At 42.4% G+C, this 14,238-nt stretch overlaps 1 protein-coding gene across 3 annotated transcripts in view; it reads left to right on the forward strand.

Moving 5' to 3' along the window:
* Window positions 1-14,238, forward strand: part of sh2d3a (SH2 domain containing 3A) — a 40,718-nt gene that overhangs the window by 20,417 nt on the left and 6,063 nt on the right. For all 3 annotated transcript variants that reach the window (XM_080412237.1, XM_080412238.1, XM_080412239.1), the window contains 8 exons: window positions 853-938; window positions 1,764-1,886; window positions 2,724-2,869; window positions 4,077-4,280; window positions 9,380-9,541; window positions 10,609-10,724; window positions 12,512-12,683; window positions 13,217-13,328. In XM_080412237.1, the coding sequence (XP_080268363.1) occupies window positions 853-938; window positions 1,764-1,886; window positions 2,724-2,869; window positions 4,077-4,280; window positions 9,380-9,541; window positions 10,609-10,724; window positions 12,512-12,683; window positions 13,217-13,328 (1,121 nt within the window). The remainder of the gene's footprint in view (window positions 1-852; window positions 939-1,763; window positions 1,887-2,723; window positions 2,870-4,076; window positions 4,281-9,379; window positions 9,542-10,608; window positions 10,725-12,511; window positions 12,684-13,216; window positions 13,329-14,238) is intronic.

A 14,238-nucleotide genomic window follows, 5' to 3' on the forward strand; every position in this document is an offset into this window, starting at 1 on the left:
ACATAACCATATTGCACAGAACAACATAACACACACTCTCTTGAACACCTATCCACACATCCTGGGCTGCAGTGGATCAGGGGTAGAGTGGCCGGTACAGCGGCCGGATGGCAACTGCAAGGTTCCCAGTTCGATCCCGGGCTATGGTCGATGCCTTCACCCCTGCCCGACCACTTCGGTCTGCCACCTCGGGGCGACTGACTGCCTCGTCACTCAAGGGTCCTTCTGGCCGATCCACACGGTCACGACTTTTTTCTGTTCTGGCCCCACAGTGGTGGAATGGACTTCCCACTGATGTCAGGACAGCAGGAAACACTACCCTTCCTCTTTGCCTGGCCTACTTGTTGTTAACTAGTTGTACGAACGCTTGTTTTATTGTTGTATTGTTTTATTGGATCTTGTGTAGTCGATACAATTATTTGTTTTAGCTCCTGCTCATTTGATTTAGCTATTTTGTCTCATCTGTTTAAGGAAATAGGTAGCTGATATATTGCACTTTAACCTTAGCGCTAGGTATACTCTTGGTTGCTTGTTTTTGCAGAAAATGCACTTAAGACTTCTGGTGATTAGTAGTTTTCGTTCCCTACCTATGTTGAATGCACTTATTGTAAGTCGCTTTGGATAAAAGCGTCTGCTAAATGACTGTAATGTAATGTAAAGAAGTGTCCTTGAGCAAGACGCTGAACCCCTAATTGCTCCCGATGAGCAGGTTGGTGCCTTGCATGGTTTCCTCCGCCATCGGTGTGTGTGTGTGTGTGTGAATGGGTGAATGTAATGCACAATCTATGTAAAGCCAAAGCGCCATATAAATGCACCATTTACCATTCACACATAATATTTGTATTGTGGCAGGTGTGGCAGTCAGCCTGCGAACCTGGAGAACCTGGGACGAAGGCCCTCCATGCAGTCTGCACAGTCGGACAGCAACCTACCCAAAGGTACTGCACTACACATTCACAGCAGTGCAATCCTCAGTGTTAACCCTTATTTTATACTTTGGCTATTCAAATTAGATCTGCTCACATTTTAGAAAAATGTGGGCACATTCTTATATTTTTTAAAGCTAACATTTTTAACTCAACTCTTTGCTTCTGGGGACCCTGGAACAACATATTTTCAGATTGGGGGTGTTGGCGGCCAAATACAATTTGGAGGTCCTGTCTGTAAGTTTGAGCACCACTGATATTAGTAACATAAGTTTTTCAGAAAACTGTTGGGTTTTAAAAGACATTTGTAGAATCCCCAGAAGCAAAGATTTGAGGTACAAATGTTCGCTTTAAAAATATATATATTCAAAGATTTGCAAAAATGTTCACGATTTTTCAAAAATAGCAGATCTACAAGCTCATAGCGCAGCACTCGGTGCCGCGCTATGAGCTTGTATGTCTGCTATTTTTGAATAGCCCAAAGAAATAAAAAAAATGTCACAGATGTGTTCCCGGATTGAATGGGTTAATTGAAGTGAAGGGTACATTTGCACTCATGTGTTGTCATGGTTTTAGGTTTTTATCTAGTTTTTCAGTTTGATGTTTGGGGGACCCACTCACAATATCCTCACGGCCCACCAGTGGGCCCCAGCCCACAAGTTGGGAACCACTGCTCTATGATGTAGTAATCTGAAAGGAGATCAGAGGAAATGACTGACACACACCCTTGGTGTGAATCATTTTGCATAAACTGTGGACGTGTGTCCTAATCTTGAACCGTGGTGTTATTTATTTATGGCTCCATTTCCTGGTTTTCCCCCCCTCCCTCTCTTCTAGGTGTTCCCCAGAACAGCCAATCAGAGAAGGCTGGCCGCGCCCCCATCTCCCCGGTGTTCCGCACTGGCAGCGAACCCATGCTAAGCCCCCGCCCACGACACGCAACGCGCCCCACACCTCCAGGTAACACACAGGCACACGCGCACACACACACACACACACACACACACACGCACACACGCACACACGCACACACGCACACACGCACACACACACATTATATAACCTTAGTGTAAACTTATCTATTTGTTACTCTGAGACTCTCAAGAGTTAAATTAAGGATTTTACTGTGTACAGATGATAAGATAAGAGATAAGATATATCTCACACACACACACACACACACACACACACACACACACACACACACACACACACACACACACTTCAAAATTAAATGGTATTTTTGAAGTGGTCAAACTAGCAATAGAATATATGTTTACCATAAACATGAATGGTCTCAGAAATGTCATAAAAGCAAAGGTTAAAGGGATAGTTCACCCCCAAAATGACTTATTTTCTATGTATTAGTCACCCCATGGAGACTTCATGGATATGTTTGTGTTTTTGTCGCATTCCTAAACCAATAATTTGATGACCAGCAAACCGGTAGGCAGCGGTTCCGGTAGGAGACACAAAGGAAACTCTTTGTGTCTCCTAGCGGAACCGCTGCTGGTCATCAAATTTTTTGGGTGAACTACAGTATTTCTTTAAAGCCTCAACCTGTGATTTCTCAACTGGTTGGCTGTTTGTAGAACAGCAGGAACACAGTAGGTTTAGAATGATAAATACCTAAACATCCTCATAACATTTTCAGTCATGAGATTTTATTTTGCTTTATTCCACACACGCACACGCACACGCACACGCACACACACACACACACACACACACACACACACACACACACACACACACACACACACACACACACACTGACCTGCACTTGTCGCTGTATAGGTGGAGGGGTGACTCTACGGGGGTCCGATGGACAGCTGCACTCCAGAGCCCCGCCCAAGCCCCTCAGGGTCTCCGCCGTGTTCCCTAACGCCACGCCCCCTCCTCGAGTTGACCCCGCCTCCTTCTATGACGAGCTGGTGGTGCAGGTATCCAATCAAAAACATCCTCATGGATTATTAAAGTTGTTGGTTCTCAAAGTGAAGGGGTCTCAGGGGGTCCCAGGGGGTCCCCAGCTTAAGTAGTTAATACAGCGTCACAATCATTTTAACCACTGTACAAGCCAGTGTTGATTTTGACAGCACATTTTGATTTAGTTTTTTGTCATAGTCTTTTGAATAAAATTCCATTTAGTTTTAGTCATATTTTAGTCATCTGAAATGTTTTAGTTTTTGTCTAGTTTTAGGCGACTAAATATCATAAGATTATAGTCGACTAAATCTACAGTTGATCTACAAGCTCACAACGTTGTGAGCTTGTAGATCTGCTATTTTCAGAGCGCAGCACCCGAGCGCAACCAAACATAAAATGACATGTCTTTTAGTTCTACTGGATCTCTTCTCCACTAGTCCCTCACTAACATTTTAGTCTAGTTTTTATTTGTTGACGAAATTGTCAATATATTTAGTCTTAGTTTTAGGCATCGTAGCTTAGTTTTTAATTTAGTTTTTATTTAGTTTTCGTCAATGAGAAAAGGTAGTCGACGAACATTTTTAGTCGACAAAATCAACACTGGTGCAAGCCAACCATGTACAGGCTCACAGTGCGTCACTTTGTGCCGCACTGTGGACTGCAAAGATTTTTGGAAACCTTTGGATCATTTAGAATTTTACCTGGTACAAAACATTTTCAGATGGGGGGGGTCCGTGGCCAAATACATATCAATTAGGGGGGGGTCTTTGAAGAAGAAGACTTGAAAAAGTTTGAGAACTACTCATCATCATCATTTATTTAACTCACGACCATGTTCACATGGTATGGAGAACAGATATCGTAGATCATACAATACATAACAGTATTCATACAGATGTAGCAAAAGGCATGGCAAGCATTATTTGAACAGAGGAGGAACGTTTTTCAGGAAATCACCCAATTTACAAAGAACTTTTGGCTTATCAGATTGCAGTAATAAAATACATTTCAGCATAGATGGGTGTGTTATGATACTTTGGCAGGTATTTTTGTCTAAAATTCATAATGCTAGTATTTTTGCACTCAAACAGAACGTGAAACTCATCTCCAATCGGTTGTCATTACATAAATTGCATAACTGCCGTAGATGCTGTAATAATTATGTCAATATTGTGAATGACGTAGTATTTGATATATAATGTTGTTGTTGTTGTGGTTGTCCAGCTCCCACAGTCCCGTCAGAAGAGTCACGTGGACCGCCTGCGGGCGGAGGAGAAGTGGCAGAGCCGCGCCCGCCTCACAGAGACCTCCTTCAGCTTCCTGGAGTCCCAGAAGGCCGAGGGGGAGGGGGGGGCGGAGTCATCATCACAGACTCAACGGGACGAGGAGGAGGAGGACACGGAAGACTGGCATTTTGAGCGTCCACACGTACGTACAGCAGTACAGCATGGGTCTTCAACTAGGGGGTCTCGACCTAAAGCAGAGAGTGTCTATAGGGGCAGGACTTTCGTCGTACAGTATTTCCCCTGGAAAAAAATGTTTTCAACCAATCACAACACTCGTTTCATTCACAGAGAATGTTAACAGATTTGTAAAGCGTCAACGTCATTTCCTTGGGCGGTACTTCCGCCAAATTCCGGTACTTCCGTGCAGACACTTGACCGGCTAGGTGTTGCCCAGCATGCTTGAACCCTAGCATCCTGTATTCTGAGGGGAACATTAACCGAAAATAGCAGATCTACAAGCTTGTAGAGCTGTAGTGTGATCAAGTAGGGCATTCATTTACAAAAAAAAAACACATGGAGAATATGGAGATAAGAGGTTTTCTGCCCCAGACAGCAACGTCGTGCAATTCCAGAAGATATGTGAGTGACGTGCCTCCATCCTCCCACTCAGCCAGTATATATATATATACACACACACACACACACACACACACACACACACACACACACACACACACACACACACACACACACACACACACACACACACACACACACACACACACACACACACACACACACACACACACACACACACACACACACACACACACACACACAGTAAAAGCTGTTGTTGTGCAGCTGCCAGCCTGACGTTTATCCCATTCAATCCAGGAAGGCATACTGTGTGTGTCATTTTAGATTTATAGCTATAACCATTATTTTATTTATCATTATCTTTTGGCTATTAAAAAATAGCAGATCTACAAGCTCATAGCGCGAGTGCCGCACTATGAGCTTGTAGATCTGCTATTTTTTTTGCAGGGAACATCTTTTACTCAAATTTTTGCTTCTGGGGGGAATATTTTTAGACGGGGGTCCGCGGCCAAATACATATAATTTTGGGGGTCCTTGGCAGGAAAAAGTTTGAGAACCACTGATATAGTAGACTGCCCTAGCGTGTCTGATATCATGTCTAGACGGGCGGGTTCAAAATCTCTGGAGAAAAATTCCGCCGGATCCTATTGGTTCACCAATCTGTCCGTCAGCCCCCGCCCCGCCCCGCCCCACACCCCGCCCCGCCCCTACGCCCCGCCCTGCCCCACGCCCCTCCTCCTCCCCAATGTGTAGCATTGAGAGCCCTGACGTCACAACATTTGGAGCGACGCCCACTGCACTCTGGTTGGTTGGGGAAACATCCCGGAACATCAACTGGTTGGTCCAGGCTTTTATTTTTTTAGCAAAACTAAAAAATAAAAGCCTGGAGATCGAGGCTACTGATATAGCAACATATTTTTTTTCAGAAAAAAATACATTTGTAGATGCGTTCCCGGATTGAATGGGATATTATTGAATGATTGAATGGGAAGTATTGTTATGAAAATACTTCTTCCAGCACCAATTTCCTCCCTAGCAGTGAGTTTGTGGATATGCTGTACAATGTGTCCCAAACATAATAATAATACCATTCTTCTCCTCTGTTATTTGAATCTTTTAAAACTCTGCTTTCCATTTAGTTTTTTATATAGAGCAGCAGGGGTCTTCAACATGGGGGTCCTCAGAGTTACTACAGGGTAACACAAAGCCAAATCTTTGTGTGACAGGACATTCTTTTTCACTTTAAGCACTTGCACCCTAACCTTTTCTGAGGAGAACGTCAGCCAAAAATATCCGATCTACAAGCTCCCAACGCCTCGCGCTGTGAGCTTGTAGATCAGCTATTTGGTTTGCTGTAGAGGGAAACAAAGAGCAAACCAAATACAGAGCCAAGGGTCAAGTTCACTAAGTATTGAGGGTTTAAGTGGTTAAATATCTACCATTAATTTATACAACACTGATAGTCATTGAAGCTATCTATGAAATCTATGCAAACGTTTAATCTGCTACACAATTTTATACAATATACTGTATACTGGGGGTCCCTGCTTCATCTCCCTCTCAGCTAGGGGGTCCTTGGTCTGAAAATCGTTGAAGACCCCTGATCATTAATTCCCCTCAAAGCTTGGTAGAAAGCAGAGATGACCTGAGGAGGTCCCTTCAGTTTTTTGCGCATCCACTATCAACCCACTCACATTATTTAAATTTCCATCTGGCTTCTCGACCGTATGCCTTTTTTTATTTTGCCTTTTAAAATCAGTGAAACTTAACCCATTAAGACCGGGAACGCATCGGTTTCATTTTTGGATTTTTTTGGCTATTCAAAATGAGCTCATAGCTCATATACGGTAAGCTCATAGCGCGCTATGAGCTTATTTTATCTTCTATTTTTGAATATTCAAAGAAATCTAAAATAAAAAATATATACATAAAATATAAAAGCCACCTCTGTCAACCCCTCTGTTGAATTAGTATTTTTCTACTACAACATTCCATATTTAGTAAATAGTGTAGCGTGTATAGTGTAAATGCTACCACTGTATCATAACATAATCTCAAAGCCTCTGTCAAATCGTTGATGTCGGGCAGAAACCTCTTATCTCCATATTCTGGGGGCAGAGCGTGAGAGCAGTGCTTTTTTTGCCTGTTCTACTCCATTCCATCCTACCCCGCACCCCGCCCCCACCCAACTCTTGATATGAGGGATCGTTTAGCGCCATGGTGTTCATGGTCATGTTTGTTGTTCATGTTCATTGAGAGGCAACGCTGTTGCCGCCCTGTTTCATGCCATCGTTCATGCCAGTTCATCGTTTACGGCTGCTGTGGTGTTGTTTTTTAAAGCTGCACTAAAATGAATTTCACCCACTTTTTTACCTTGTAAACCTGTGATGTGACAATAAAACTGATTCTGATTCTGATATTCTCCATAGCTTTTTTTCCCTTTTTTTCGTAAGTTAACGCCTTAAATGATCATACTACAGCGTCACAAAAGCATTTCGAGCTTGTAGATCTGCTATTTTTGAATCCTAAAAAGTAACAGTTTTGGACATTCCACCATTCCACCCGTCAGAAACAAAATATTTTCTCCAACAACCAGACCATCTGGGTCTGATAATCCTGTACAGACCATTCCATTCCTTTCCATCAGGTCTTACACCAACAGGCCAAAGGTCTGAGTTGAGCTGCATACAAATATCCCTCGCCTTAACCCATTAAGACCGGGAACACATCTGTGTCATTTTAGATTTATTTGGCTATTTTTTTTAAATCTTGAAAATTCTGCAACGGGTCAGTCAGTTGCAGAAATCAAACCGGGTCACTCGTTGGACGGCAGTTTCAGATTAGGTGTTCTTTGTTCTTGCTGTGTGTGCGTGTGCGTGTGCGTGTGTGTGTGTGTGTGTGTGTGTGTGTGTTCTGTGTTCATGGGGCTTAACGTACAAATGGAACAAATGGACACCTTGCCCTCTACATACCTTCAATCTTTCTACCTTGACTCCTTTGTGGCATTTAAATTGGACTGCAGAAGGATATCCATTCATTCCATTCCATTCATAACACTCTCCTGACAAACTTCAAACTACACAGGTCTTTGAACATCTGCACACACATCTGTAGAGGGTTGACTTCCTCTAACCTACGGTGATTCCTTAGCATGCTGTTGGACAAATCACTGGCATTGATGTGGGCACTGAGGGGAGGGGGGGGGGGCTGTGCAAACGGTTGCCACAAAATCGGAAGCACACAATTGTCTCTAGAATTCATTATAGCTGTAGCATTAACCCTTCCAATCGGGGAATGCATCTGTGTCACTTTAGATTTCTTTGGCTATTCAAAAAATAGCAGATCTACAAGCTCATAGCTCGGCACCGAGTGCCGCGCTATGAGCTTGTAGATCTGCTGTTTTTGAATAATCGTGAAAATGTGTGCAAATCTTTGAATATATATACATTTTTAACTAAAATCTTTGCTTCTGGGGGCCCCTGGAACAACATATTTTCAGATGGGGGTCCGTCGACAAAAAAAACTGTTTTTTAGAAGACTGTTTGTAGAATCCCCAGAAGCAAAGATTTGAGTTAAAAATGTTTGCTTTAAAAAACATATCAAATCAAAATCAAAGATTTAAATATAAAAAGATAGCAGATCTACAAGCTCGTATGAGCTTGTAGATCTGCTAAAGACATCTAAAATGACACAGATGCGTTTCCGGATTGAATGGGTTAAAGGTATCATGACATTCATGTTTACACCACATTCAGAGTCTTTGTCCTGGTCCTTCAAACGTGTACAAAAAGTTTTAACTGAAAATTCCACTCCAGTGATTCACTGTAGGTGTTTTTGTCTCACATTTCTAAAGCCTTTTCAACTGCAATGAAAAAAGAAATCTTTGCCTGCGGGTGTCGCTGGTGAGGGATTTTGCCTGTCAATCATCGCCTCTGCTCCGCCCCCCCCAAAGGAAAGGATAGGGGAGGGGAGGGGCGAGGAGGAGAGTGGGCGGGATTAATTGACTGTGACCTCACTGTCGAAGGGCCAAGCTCAGATTACTTTTCAGCCTAATTATTCAGAAAACCCCAGACCACAGAAAATCCACTGAATGTTCAAAGTTCAGATTTTTTGGGTGTAATTGAGGTCATAAAACCCCCAAAAAAACATAAAAAATAAAAAAAGTGAAAATGAATGTCATCGAACCTTTAAGGTGATTCCTGGGGGGGGGGGGGGGCTGTGCAAACAGTTGCCACAAAATCGGAAGAACACAATTGTCTCTAGAATGTCATTATAGCCGTAGACGGACACTAGACAGGGTCTAAGTGTATGTTAGTCAGATCAGTATACATAGAGATGGATATCGCTGTTGTCGGGCAGAAACCTTTTATCTCCATTTATATCTACAACTTTTTTTTGTGTTGATCATACTACAGCATCACACAAAAGCATCAAATCATCGCGACGCGAAGCGACGTGTTTTGAGCTTGTAGATCAAAATCAAGGATGTTAGCCTGCATAATCAAGGATTTAATGAAGGATTTAATGAAGGATTTTTGCCCGCGTTTTTTCGGGAGGGTCTAGTAAAAGGTGGTATTGACTGTATAGTGGGTGCGTTCTATCCCTAGTAGTCCATACTACTATACTATGCTTTACAAGTCAATCAGACCAACAATAGCTTGTGTCGTCTGCAAATGTAATGACTGGCTTTTAATCTCCTCCCAGGTGGAGTGTGTGTCGTGTTTCCAGCTGGACCAGTTCGAGTCCCTCCTCCTACCGGAGAACAACCGTCCTCTGGAGCCCACCGTCCTGCTGGCGCTCAAAGAGCTGTTCAACCGCGCCGACGCCGCCACCACCGCCCTGCACATGCTCAGTGTCGACTGCCAGGTACAGTACAGCAACCACAACATACAGTACACTGTGTCATGTGTCTGTGTCAACTGGAACCTACACGCCGCTGTCCACTTCAATGGAAATACTTTATTAACAGTTTGCAAAAAAAAACAGATGTAGAGTTATACAATAATGCTAAAAGGATGACACAAGCCCTGAGGGCTTGTTTCCAGGCAGTTCATCAAGACATATAAAGACATACAATACTATACAAGAATACTAGGATCAGTTAAAGTATATTTTTGGCAAGCTAGAAGACTTGTCTTGACCCAGTTGTAAATTGCAGACAGGTGCTCGTTTATGGTGGTTTTGAGTAGTTTTGGACAAGTATGGACAAATCAGGCGCTACGTTTTACAATAAATGTTGAAGCAAATAGCTACCTAAATGTAGAATGCAGAACACACACCTGTGTGAGTGATTACTGTTACTGGACAAGATGCCAGCAGAAAAGACATCACTATGTTGTTGTGTATTCCAACAAGTGCTCTTCCATCACTTCCACTGACGTCTTCATTGGCAATGAAAGAGATGTTGCTTCCATTCAGTGTTTATACAGTAGCATCATCATTTGCATGAATGGATAGCATAGATTTTGAAACATGTTTTGAGAAAATGATTTGCGTGATTTGGAGGAGATAATGTAGAGAGCTCTGGTCATGTAGAGCAGGGGTCTTCGACAGGGGGTCCGGGACCCCTATGGGGTCCTCAGAGTCACTACAGGGGGGCCGCCAGGAACCTTTTTTTACATTAACCACTTGAACCCTAGCTTCCCTATTCTGAGGAGAACTTTAGCCAAAAATAGCCGCGTTTCGTCGCCGCGTTTCGAGCTTATAGATCTACTACTTTTGGTGCTTTTGTGTGACGTTGTAGTATGATTAAGTACGGCGTTAATTTGCGAAAAATGTACAATGAGATCAAATATGGAGATAAGAGGTTTCTGCCTGACAGCAATATTATCTCTCTGATAAATAAACTCATGTTCCAGTCTAAAGAAATACTGCATATATGGAGACAGCCAGGCATCCATCTTTTGTGTGTTGATTTCCGTGTTGCCCTGCAGGTGGCACGCATCGTTGGGGTAACGGACGAGCAGAAGAGCATCATGGGAGTTGAGACCGGGATGGAGCTGGTCACTCTGCCTCACGGACAGCAGCTACGACAGGACCTTCTGGAGAGGTACAGTAGACTGACGGTTGTCAAGCTGGGGGTCCGGACCCCAAATTATATTGGGGGGGGGGGGCAACATTGTTTTCTCACTCAACAGTAACCAACCAACATACAGTATAAGTGTATACAGGTTATCTGCACATTTATAAACTCATAGACTTTTAGGGCCTTGTTTATAGCAAATTGGCCAAATTTTCTAATATTACGTAAGAAAGAGGCAAACATTGTGAAAATAGCCGATCTACAAGCTCACAACGCCTCAGTTTTTTCCCAAGTACATTTGCACATCATCGTGAATTTCTCCTCTGCATTTTAACCGATCCTGACTTAATTAGGACAAGGAGCAATGAGCAACTATCGAACATTGCTTGGGGGAGTGATGTTTTTTTTATGCACAGTGTGCATCCTAATTGCCCCTCCAGGACAAATACAGCCTTTTTTTTTATTGAATTGAACTGAACTTTTTCTCAAATCTTTTGGTTCATTTATAACACTTTGGCTTCGGTTTCTCAATGTGTGTCTGCTCTGAATACGCAGCCGTAAGCCATAAAAGTCTGAACAATTTCCCTGGATATGATAGTATTTACAAGCAAAACTCGACTTTTTAGTAAAAGGTGTAAACTTGCGTTATTGCTGTTAATTGTGCTTAATGTTATGCATGTTTCACTGGAATTATTGCCATAAATTGATAATTCCCTGTAATGTGGGTATTATATTGTGCATGTAAACACAGTCATGAGTCAGTCCGTCCTTTAATGACTCACTGACTCTTTCCCTCCCTTACGTCACTGACTCACCCGTTTGTACATGTCCGTCACTCACTGGATCGTACAAACGCATGGATTCAAGTTCTCAGTCATTTAGATTCCATAGAAGTCATCATGTCTTCTATAGAAGCGTGACGAAATAGGCTATCTACAAGCTTGTAGATAGCCTAGTTTCAGTTATTCATTATTATAAGATTAAAGAGTATTTGAAGTAGTCAAGCTAGCAATAGAATACATGTTCAATCTTCCAGGAAATCCTAATGATCTCGGGTATTTCATAGAAGCAAAAGGCTAACCCTCTCTGGCGTCTGGCATTTTGTTTTAACACATTGCGTGCCAATCGCGTAGTTCTACGCGAACCTAAATAACAGCGCAGCGTGCCATTTTTTTTTCTTTTTTTTCGCAGTGACACATTTCATTGTAGCACACCGGAAACGGAAATGAATGTCAATCGAAGATTTTCGTTCTCATCCACCGCCGCTCTAAAGCTTCCGCTAATCCGCCATTATCTCGGTGTTGTTTTTCTCCGCGCTGAACGCTGTTTAAAAGAAACCGACTACTGCAAAATGGAATGTCGCCGATTGAAAATGTCTTCTCTGGGCCACTCACACAGCTACCCTGTGTGTCTACAAACAGTTGAACGCGCGATCTTAAGGTATTTAGCGAGGTCTGTGGCGAGGTGAAAAAAAAAAAAAAAAAACAATAAATCGCTTGCACTGGTGAGTACATTATGATATTAAACTCTGGCATGGAATGTGTTAAAATACAAAATGACTATCCTTTGTTTGTCAGGACTGGTATGGCCGACTTCAATCTGCAATTTCTTCAAACTGGCTGGCTGTATGGCTAGCAAAACATCATAGTTCTACTAATTGTTTACAAAACACAGCACTAGTACGTGGCGGGGGGGTCTGTTTCACAAATCACATATTAGGACTTGACCTAACAACATTTTTGTCAGCCGTGAGATTTTATTTTGCTTTAACCCATGCAACTGCCATGTGTTTTGTTTTGTCATGTGACACACAGACATCACGTGATAGCACTGGGCGTGGCCGTGGACATCCTGGGCTGTACGGGCACGGTGGGCCAGAGGTCTGCTGTCCTCCATAAGGTCATCTCCCTGGCCCACGCTCTGAAGGACCAGGCCCACGACCTCTACTCCTTCTCTGCAGTCATGAAGGCACTGGAGATGCCTCAGGTATGGACACGCTCTCCTCTAGGCAGTGTTCGTAAATGGAGTGCCAAATAGTCACAGGCACACTGGTGTGACAAGTCCAGATGTGTCTTGGGATTTTGTGACAACCACACTATTGCAATATACAGTACCACTATACAAAAAAAGGTTTCAGGATTCAAATTCAAAAGTATCAAAAGTAGCAGATCTACAAGCTCAAAATGCGCTTGTAGATCTGCTACTTTTGTGTGACGCTGTGTAGTATGATCAAGTAGGGAATTAATTTACGAAAAAACACAAAAAGTAAAAATATGGAGATAAGGTGTTTCTGCCCGACAGCAACGATATGATAAAATATTTTCTCTCTCTTGCTATAATTTTTGGGCATGATTATTGTTATTTCTTTATTTTCCCCCACAGATTTTCTAAAACATCTAAAATAGCCGATCGCCACGTGTTGTGGGCCTTGAAAACCACTGATCTACTGTTCCATGTCAGATGTTTTGTTGATGTGTGTGTGTGTGTGTGTGTGTGTGTGTGTGTGTGTGTGTGTTCAGGTAGTACGGTTGGAGAAGACGTGGCGAGCGTTGCGAAGGAACCACACAGAGAGCGCAGTGCTGTTTGAGAAGACCCTCAAGCCCTTCATGAACGCCCTGAACGACGGAGATGGTGAGATGGTCAAACACATACAGTCAGGAGGAGAAGGGAGAGAAAAAGATTTAAAAAAAAACATTGCCATCATGCTCGTCTCGACTCTAGAACACAGGAAAGACAAGAGGTCGCGTCCGAAACCGCATACTAATGTACTTCGGATACTAACATGTAATTTTGGCGTACTAAATAGTATGTTTAGTATGTGATTTCGGAACGGGGCCAGCGTCCGAAATCACATACTAAACATACTATTTTTAGTATATGTCCGAAGTGAAACCCTACTGCTTAAAAATAGCATACTGTGTACTCAACTCAACTAAAACTTTATTTATGTAGCACGTTTAAAATGACCAAGGTCGAACCAAAGTTAAAAAACAAAGCAAACAGAACAGAAGAAAAACGAATTAAAGGAAAGCAAACAAGTTAAACAGATCACAACAAGAATAAAATAAAAAACAGCATATCAAAGTGTACAGCATCAAAGGTATACACAGCAAGGGTGAACATGATCAAGCAGCATTAAAGGCCAGGGAGAAAAACATCTTTAATCCATTAAGACCGGGAACGCATCTGTGTCATTTTAAGATTTCTTTGGCTATTAAAAAATAGCAGATATACAAGCTCATAACACGGCACCGAGTGCCACGCAATGAGCTTGTAGATCTGCTATTTTTGAAAAATGGAAATTTGAAAACATTTGGAAAATGTGTGCAAATCTTTGAATATAGTATTATTTTTTAAAGCGAACAACTCAAATCTTTGCTTCATGGGGGTCCCTGGAACAAATACTAATAATTTTGGGGGTGAAAAAAGTTGAGAACCACTGATACAGCAACATACGTTTTTTTTCTCCAAAACACTGAAGACATTTGTAGAATCAGATTTATTTGGCTTTTGGCTATTCCCTGTTTAATGGGTTAATAAA

This window comes from Gymnoscopelus braueri (genome assembly GCF_963280865.1).
Source record: "Gymnoscopelus braueri genome assembly, chromosome: 2".
NCBI classification, from domain to species: domain Eukaryota; kingdom Metazoa; phylum Chordata; class Actinopteri; order Myctophiformes; family Myctophidae; genus Gymnoscopelus; species Gymnoscopelus braueri.